Source organism: Bipolaris zeicola (assembly GCF_000523435.1).
Source record: "Bipolaris zeicola 26-R-13 unplaced genomic scaffold scaffold_151, whole genome shotgun sequence".
Taxonomy (NCBI): Eukaryota; Fungi; Ascomycota; class Dothideomycetes; order Pleosporales; family Pleosporaceae; genus Bipolaris; species Bipolaris zeicola.
Genome location: NW_006912200.1, coordinates 54,904 through 63,967, shown reverse-complemented (window position 1 = coordinate 63,967; position 9,064 = coordinate 54,904). Strand labels below are relative to the sequence as shown.

The window sequence follows — 9,064 nt, the reverse complement described above, 5'->3', positions numbered from 1 at the left end:
CGCCTTCAACGAAGCCGATTTTAGTGAGTCGGATGCGCTTGACACATCTTCTTGTGAACCAATCGGATCAGCTGGTAAGTCTGCCACTGTGAGGCATCTGCTCCTGGGTTCTTCCACGCATGATGGCTGGGACAGTTAGCGCAACAGTAATGCTCCCCTGCAATGTCACGCCCAGCGATTTGGATAAAATCGCGCGAATATGGCGCTGCTGATGGGTGCTCCATGATATCGTGCCATTTTTTTTGATAAGACACGATCATCCTTATGCCCATGTCTCGATCAATACTAATTATGTCCAAGATGCAGTCGCTCACTAGATGTCCGGATTTCCTAGTCTTGGGCTCATATATCGAAATGTCCGCATCAATGCCAATGGGCGAAGCGGCACTGGATTGTTTGTACTCATCGATAGTCGCATTCAGGCTGGCATACTCGGCGGCATCTGTCAGGTCAGTTATTAGCTTGCGTGATGTCTGCTGTAACGGCCTCGGACTGCTTTTAGCTTGTATGATAAACGCTCCCCATGGCTCTCTTGGGGTCTTTCAAAGTATTTTGGTTCTCAGGCAGGCGTAAATGATTTAGATTTAGCGGGATGGGTCAAAACCAATGGAATATAGTAGGAAGTGTGAATATTCACAAGCAGTATATACCATCGCTTCAACAGCGCCGGTTACAGTTTCGCTCTGGTGTTTGCTACTTCTTTACCATGCCCGCGTTCACCCTCATTGAACCGATAGACAACATCGTCGAATCCATCTGTAGCAAAGGCATACAACCATATCAAATCCTCTCCTCCGGTATTCCGAACCCCATGCTCAGCATCACCTGGTATCCACACCACGCTCCCTTTGCCTACTTCGTACTCGTTCCCATCAATCGTCACTATCCCCTTACCAGAGGTGACATGATAGATCTCCGCTTGTTTGTGACGGTGAGGCTTAAGCTGGCCTTGGCACCCGGCTGAGACGCCTGGAGCACATGTAGCAATGCCAACGGTAAAGGTGTTTGTGCGCGTCTTTGGTGTTGAGATTAATGTTCTCCATGTAACGTCGCCACCAGCGCTGGGGTCTGGGAAGCGCTCGGAAGCAGTGCTGATGATGTCGTCGGCATTCAAAACAATAGGCTTATTTGGCTTTACTTCGCCCATAGCAGCAGACTATTTTCCGAGGCAAAGGTTTGGGTTGTGGTTATTATCAGGACAGCTGTGACTTGATGCTGATATGTAGAAAAATCAATTTACAAGTACGTCATCTGGAAATTCCACACTGTGTATTCGGAATTGGTATTTGGTTGGGCGCATGTTGGGATCGATAAGATAAGGGATCAGATGCCCGCGTTAGATCTAGTACCAGGCTCACGTAGGTAGATCCGATATAACCCCGAGTTTTTAGCTTGGCCATCTAGGTATATTTCAGTGCGTGCAGTTATTGCTATGGACAAGTTCCATTACTGTTGCAGCAGGTCGTATGTGAGTCAATCAAGGAAGCACTCAGAGTGACGCCATGTGAGATCATACCAGCTCATGGTTTGGCCGACAGCTCGGATCGGGCCATGCACGTGTGGTCGTCTTGTCGATCACTGCATGTCCGTTTTGCAAAAAGAAAAAAGAAGCTTGTTTTTTTTTCTCTACGAATGTAACACAAGGGGCTCAACTGCAGCGACGGTCTGGGTACACTTGACACATACGACGACGCCGTCAGTGGCGAGTTGAGTACTAGGGCGCTGCGACGCATGAATGCTGATGACATACCTTTCGACGATCGTTGAAGCGGGACCTAAAAGCAGCAATACGAGTGTTGGAGTACTTCCAAAGCATGCCCTGTCTGAGATGGTGTTTCGCAATGACATGTCTTGGAGATGAAATGTTTCTTATTGCTCAGGCCTTCTCCGCGGAGAGAGGGATGAAGAGTAGCTGGGTCGGAGCTGACGGATTAAACGCCAGCATGCCGTAGAGGTACCGATGCTTGCCAAAGCCGGAATACAGATGCGTGGGTTGAGCTTTATACAAGAGAGATTTGGCCGATGCAGAAGCCTGCCGGAACGCGGGTGTTGGGTTTCCCAGTTGGGGTAAGATGGTTGCAAAGCTGGTCTTGTGCACAGCTGGCTGGCAGCACCATGGCAGGAAACAAGTTGCGGTGAAGTAGCAGGTTGAGGTTTGTCAGGTCGATTGCACGGTCTCGTAGGCTTGCAGTTGAGCCTGGGCTTCCGAATGGTCGTAAACTTTGATGGACCTCTTGTGTCTCATACCGTAAGTACAAATGACGGTGGAATTTGCCGAACCCCCGGCCGACTCGACAGACCGGGGTGGGTGCGAAGAGAGCAGCTGGCGCGGTGAAGGGGTAAATTGCATGTTGATGGGTAGAGAGACGAGGATAGGCCAGAGCAGGTGCGGAGGGACATTTTCGTGTGCATGCGATACGAGAAAAAAGTGGTCGCTGCAACGTTGTTCGGCGGCTCCGATGTGGGTGTGCATGCAGCAACAGCAAATTAGACAGGCGGGTACCAGAGCACCTACATATCCGGACAATGGTGATGGTAGAAGGATGCAAGTGCAAGTGTCTTTCCACCTTTTATCTCGGTGACGCACTTGGGCCCTCTGCTCTCCATTGCGGCTGGTGGAGGCGTTGCACCGCCACGTGCTCGCGTGATATGAAACAGGGACGAGGAGGTGTGTAGGTGGAGAGGATACAGTAAGCATGTCGGCTATGTGCCTGTGCAGGCATGGTAGTATACGCACGGGATTGCCGAGCTGACGAAGGCCATGTTCAGAAGCCGCCAAGGTGTAGTACTGTAGTCATCAGTAGTTGGTTAGTAGTAGTAGTAGTAGTAGTAGTAGTAGTAGTAGTAGTATGGGAGCATGAGCAAAAGGCACAACGGCTGACAGGCCGGCTACGCGGCGGTTAGCGGTAAATAGTGATCCGAGATTCACTGGTGATCTGTGCGTTTGTGGGTGGCTGCCCCGTGCCTCCGGCGCCGCCGTGCTGCTGCTCACCATTCCACTGCCACGGCGGCTGGACTGGACTGAACTGGCAGACAGGCCTCTGCCCCTCATCCTGTGCTGTGCTGTCTTGCGCTGCTCTGCTCTGCTCTGTTCTGGCTTCATCCTACGCTGCCCGTCTTGCGCGCCCCATTGTTGTCGCGTCGCTGCACCCGCCAATTCGGCCGTCCCGTCTTTGTTGCGACGGCCAAGCACACACAGGGTCATTCCCTTCTCGCGCCTCTGGACGACGCCCACCATCCCTACTACTCCAACATACTACTACATCCTGTGCTGCAATCACTCCCCCCCCCCTTCCCTTGCTCTCGCCCGCCCGCCCGTCCGCCCGTGAGCCTGTGTGTGCGCATGTGTGCATGTATGTATGTATGTACAGAAGATACCAGCGACGATTCCGTACAGCGTATTGCATTGCAGCAAGCAGGCTACTAGCTGCGGCGGACCCACTCGCGCGTCGTGGATCGACAGCATACTTGAGAAAAGGTACCGACAAAGGAGCGTGCGAAACCCACGCCCCGTCGCCGACTCAGCAGCCCAAACCAAGGCTCGCGACTCCGTTACAGTTGGCAGCGGCATGTCATGATGTGACAGGCCCTCGCCCGCATCCAGCCCACCACTGCTTTCCCTCTGTTTGCTGCCCTCGAGACATGCCAACCCAGGCCTGCCAGCCAATCCCGCCCAACGACCTCTTCACCTCACACATCAACCTGCACCAAGCCTGAAACCCTCCCCGCCCACGCCTACCACGCCATTGGGGGACTAGCCAGCCTCGGCCTACGACAATCCTCACCACCACCACCACTCCCACCACCCTCGCTAGAGCCCTCACCCTCGTCGTCGTCGTCGTCGTCGCTGCTGCTGCTACCGCTGGCTACACATCGTGTGCTCCTCCCCTCTGCAACAGAGAGAGAGACACCCCGTCCGCCAGCGCGCGCGCGCAAGGGCGCATACCGCCGCTGATCTGCCCATCACCGCCAGGGTCCCGTCGCCATGCATCAGTACATTCCTCCCCCGCCTCCCCAGCCCTCGAGCACGCCCGCCGGCCACATTGCGCTGCCTCCGCCGCCGCCACGGCCAACGGGCTACAACAACCTGGGCGGCATCCCCATTCCTCCTCCCCCGCACTCGACAAACTGGGGACCACCACGACCCCAGTACCAGCAGCCGGGCTACGATCCAGGCCAATACCGCATCTATCCCCACAACCTACCCCCTCCCCCAGGCCCCCCGCCCCAGCAGATTCCCGTCGAGCGCGAGCCTCCTCTGACCTCAGCCACCTACATACCCGGCGGCGAGTCGTTTGGACCCGGCGTTGGCATCCCCCCGTTACACACCTCCAGAGGCTATTCGGAGCCCTACTACAGAGACGACTCCCACTCGGCCACCACCGAAGCTCCGCCCCAGCCCTTTTCCAGCAGCCTCCTCGATAGCGTCCAGAGCGTCCAGTATGGCTCCAATGGCTACAACATGCCTCCCACACCCAATGTCCGCAATAACCTCAACATACCTACCGACAGAACAAACGCCTACGACTCGCCTGGCCCTCCAACAGCGACCCTGCAGAACCCCATGGTCCAGAGCCATGGCAGCGTCTACTATCGCCCAGAGAGCAACGGCACCACGCCAATATCCCCCCACGATGCCTCCATGCAATGGCCCGCCGAGCGCGTTCAGCAGTGGCTGGCAAGCAACAACTTTTCCCGCGACTGGCAAGAGACGTTTAGGACCCTGGGCTTGGAAGGATCTAAATTTCTCGACATTGGCCGTGGTCACGGAAGCAAGGGAAATGTGGCCATGATGCACCAAGTCATCTTTCCCCAGCTAGCCAAGCAGTGCACTGCAAGCGGGACCGGGTGGGATCAGAACAGGGAGCGTGATGAAGGTCGCAAGCTCCGCAGACTGGTTCGTGGCATTGTGGAATCAGGTGCTTCAAACTCATATCGGCCTCCGCCCCAACGGTCTGACACAGGCATGACAAGCGCAGGCACAGAAGGCACCCTGGAAAATTCGCCCTATCTTGGATCCCGCGGCATGGACTTTGGTTCAACGCCAACAACTGCAGGCAATGGCGAGGAAAGCCCCGGGCGCCAACTGCTCGTGCATTCACCTGGCGCGAGTATTAATCCGTCCAGGCGCATTTCCACCCAGCAGCGCAACTTCACTGTCCCCGGCCTGGGGCCCACGCCGGACTTTTCAGAAGGACCTGCGCGCAGTCCCTATTCGCGGGAGGTTCTCCAAGGTCTCGACATCAAGCAAGTACGACATAGCCCAAATACGTCTTCTGAATTCGGACCATCGTCACTGGGCGCTGGAACCCACCGTCAGTCAAGCCCGCAGCACAGTCCAGGTCTCCCATCTGCTCGCCTTGCTACAAACGGCGGACAGCTGAGCGCGGGCCTGACCACCCAAGGCTCCCGTTACTACTCGCCCCACAACCGCGTCAACAGTGCTGAGTCGATCAATTCTACTTTTGCCAATAATGGTTCAGGGCCGCCTTCTGGTAGATCCTTCGAGGGCCGTCCTGAAAGCCGCAGTGAGAATCGGAAGAATGGGTGGGAAGGCACGCGGCCCAACGCGGCTCTCATGGACATTCCGACTAGCGCCAAGGATCACGAAAAAGGATTCTTCAAGAAGATCATGGGCGGAAGAAAGAAGGACAGCCACCCGTCTGACGATACTAGTTTAGATTCTCCGACCAGCCCAGCCAGCCATCGCACTCACCCCAGCGGATCTCTTTTTGGGAAGTCGACTATGAACTCGAGTGAAACATCTCTGAACGAGCGTCCTCCATCAAGACGCTCTGCACAGACGGATTCCGACAACCGTGCTGCTGGCCGTGGCCGCACTCACGGCAAAGAAGATCGAAAGTTTGCTTTTGTCACACCAGACGGCTACAACTATCGCCTTCTCGACATCACTAACGTCGATTCAGCGACTTCATTACGAACACTGTGTTGTGAGGAGCTGATTCAAGGATTAAGCAAGGTACCCGGAATTGAACTGCACCTGACCGTTCCTGGCCAGTATGAACACAATCGCCCGCTTTCCGACTCCAAGTTGCTCAAGGCTCGGTCGCAATACGGAAACCGGTTTGGTGAGCTGAAGATCTTTGTCAAAATACCTCCAGAAGGAGCAGTTGGGTCGTCAACCGGGCTTGGTGTCTCGCTCCCTCACGCTGCTGCCCGGACGGTTGATGACAACGCATACTCGCGTCTCAATGCCGATTCTCAGCTGGATTCGCCAGGTGCCAAATCAGAAGAATCCACGCTAGTTGCAGACAAGAGCGCAGCTCTACGCAAAATGGCCGATAAAAATGAGCTTCTACCCAGTGATGCAGCCGAAAGGTCGCACGGAGGCAGCAGTAGTAGCAGCAGCAAGCCGCCCGAGTTCTGGGATTCGCGTGGCGATGTGTCTGAGGAGGAACGCCGTAAGCTGCTACTAGAAGCAGCTGCAGAAGAACACCGAAGGGAGATGAAGCGGAAACAAGAAGAGTATCTCAAAACTCGTTTCCCCAAGATGAATGGGCAAAGCCCTGATCTGAACTCTGCGACCAGCGACAGCATCAGCTACCGAAGCCAGCGGGTCATCGACTTTGACGAACCACGCGCTTCGCCTTACGAGGATCTGAAGAAACCCTTCGATGACCAACAGCGCAAGAGCAAGCAACTCGTACCCTTGAGGGAACCGCCGCCTGTGCCAGCTGATACCAGCACACTTTTGAAAGCTAACTCGTTGACAAAGAACAAGAGTAGGACTTCGTGGCCGGAGAGTGACGACGGCCAAACAAAACGCCTTTCAGCAGAATCCCAGCCTGAGAAACGCAAAGCCATACCTCAAGGTGCAAGTGGGCTTGGCGGCATTGCCGCTGCCATTATTGGAGCAGGCAACCTAGGAGCTGGTATTGGAGCCGCGAACAGAGCACCCAACAAGGGTCCCTTTCCCCCACCAAAGGACGAGAGCTCGCCAGAAGGCATCCGGCCCTCGCAACAAGTACTGCAGGAGAACGGTTTCGGCGCCAGAACCGGCTCCGGTAGAAATAGTCCAGGTGGGTCGCCCCGCAGCCCTGGTGAATATACCATGAGCAAAGGCAACATACCATTCAGAATTCCTGACTATGAAGAAGCTTTCAGTACCGATTCCCCGACCGAGCGGCCAGACCTTAGCATTTTGGTGCCGGATTTTGCAGGCCCCAACCAAAGGGATGATCGATCTCGGTCGCCAGGCCGAAGCCCTCACACCGCACAATCTACGGAACCTAGCCTTACCAGGGAGCCATCTAGAGTATCGGTATATGGCCCAACCCATGACTTTGAGGAAGCCCGAGTCTCTTTTATTACGAAGTCGCCCAACCTTGATCCAATGGATGCGGACGATGATGATTCTGATGATGGACTATTCCAAGCGCCACTTGCCGGACGAGCTGGTCCTCCTCCACCTGAAAAGGACGCACCTGTTACTAGAATCAACTCTCGTAGCCGGAGACCGAACCTCCGACTCAAAACGCAAAGATCAAAGAACTCACTAGCCCAGGTGACTGAAAAATCCGCAGAACCAAGCGCAATGGGCGATCACGAATCTCAGGCCAGCGATTGGCATCCTGAGTCGGCCGCATCAACAACATGGACCGACTCGCCAGACGACACGAACAAGTTTTCACGCCGTGAATCATTTGCTAGTGATGTTTGGGCTAACCGTCCACCGGCTGAAACCCTTGTGGACCATCTTGATGAGCTCTTTCCCAACGTCAATCTCGATCAGCCTATGCTTGAGGAGGCCGAGACGGATGGGTCCACAGAGTTCATACCAGAAAACAACAAGCCTTTGCCAGCCGACCCCACTCCTTCGAATCCAACTCTCCACCGAGGTGGTGCTGGATTGCAGTCGATTGCACAGCGCAACATGCGCAAGTCAGGCGCTGGCTTGGGACGCACAAAGTCTATTCGTGAAGTCGTCAAGTCGCAGTATCAGCCACTAGAGAACAGACACTTGCCAGGCCATGTACCCGCCGGACCAGGGCCATCACGCGTTGCTACGTTACGCAATGGTGGTGACATAATCAGGAGAAAATCTACCAAGATGTTCAACGCGAGGACGGAACAAGTTCGACCACAGCGTGGATCGCGTCTTGTTATGGAGACGATACCCCAAGATCATCTATCCAGCATGCCGTCACGCCAGCCGACGTTCAAATGGATGAAGGGACAGCTGATTGGCAAGGGCACGTTTGGTCGTGTGTACCTGGGTATGAACATCACGACTGGTGAATTGATTGCTGTCAAGCAAGTAGAGGTCAATGCCAAAGCGGCCGGCTCGGACAAGGACAAGATTAAGGAATTGGTCAAGAGTCTGGATCAGGAGATTGACACCATGCAGCATTTGGATCATCCCAATATTGTGCAGTATCTTGGTTGCGAACGCAAGGAATACAGCATTTCCATTTTCCTCGAGTACATTTCTGGTGGCTCGGTAGGATCGTGCATCCGCAAGCACGGCAAGTTTGAAGAAAGTGTTGTTTCATCTCTTACCCGGCAGACGTTACTGGGTCTCTCGTACCTACATCGCGAAGGTATTCTGCACCGCGACCTCAAAGCCGACAACATTCTCCTCGATCTTGACGGCACATGCAAAATTTCTGATTTCGGTATTTCCAAGAAGACCGACAACATTTACGGCAACGACGTAACAAATAGCATGCAAGGCTCCGTCTTTTGGATGGCGCCCGAAGTGATCCGCTCGCAGGGCCAGGGCTACTCGGCCAAAGTGGACATCTGGTCCCTCGGCTGCGTGGTGCTCGAAATGTTTGCGGGTAAACGTCCTTGGTCCAAGGAAGAAGCCATCGGCGCTATTTACAAGCTCGGTAGCCTCAATCAGGCACCCCCCATCCCCGAAGATGTCAGCCGCGTGATTGGCGTCGAGGGTCTAAGTTTCATGTACGATTGCTTTACTATCGATCCCATGGAACGACCGACGGCGGAGACTTTGTTGCGGGCTCCGTTTTGCTTTTCGGATCCAAATTATAATTTCTTGGATACAGAGCTGTATGCGAAGATTAGGGGGGCTTTTCAGTAG

At 54.7% G+C, this 9,064-nt stretch overlaps 3 protein-coding genes across 3 annotated transcripts; 1 reads left to right on the top strand and 2 right to left on the bottom strand.

Moving 5' to 3' along the window:
- Positions 1–670: 670 nt before the first annotated feature.
- On the bottom strand, positions 671–1,147 carry COCCADRAFT_103016 (uncharacterized protein; the record flags this gene model as incomplete). Its single annotated transcript, XM_007716747.1, has 1 exon — positions 671–1,147. One exon carries the CDS (start codon positions 1,145–1,147, stop codon positions 671–673), a length of 477 nt encoding a protein of 158 aa, XP_007714937.1.
- A 1,011-nt stretch (positions 1,148–2,158) lies between these two features.
- On the bottom strand, positions 2,159–3,238 carry COCCADRAFT_28401 (uncharacterized protein; the record flags this gene model as incomplete). Its single annotated transcript, XM_007716732.1, has 2 exons — positions 2,159–2,788; positions 2,993–3,238. The coding sequence occupies 2 exons, from the start codon at positions 3,236–3,238 to the stop codon at positions 2,159–2,161; spliced, it is 876 nt and encodes a 291-aa protein (XP_007714922.1).
- A 747-nt stretch (positions 3,239–3,985) lies between these two features.
- COCCADRAFT_28400 (uncharacterized protein) lies at positions 3,986–9,064 on the top strand (the record flags this gene model as incomplete). Its single annotated transcript, XM_007716731.1, has 1 exon — positions 3,986–9,064. The coding sequence occupies one exon, from the start codon at positions 3,986–3,988 to the stop codon at positions 9,062–9,064; it is 5,079 nt and encodes a 1,692-aa protein (XP_007714921.1).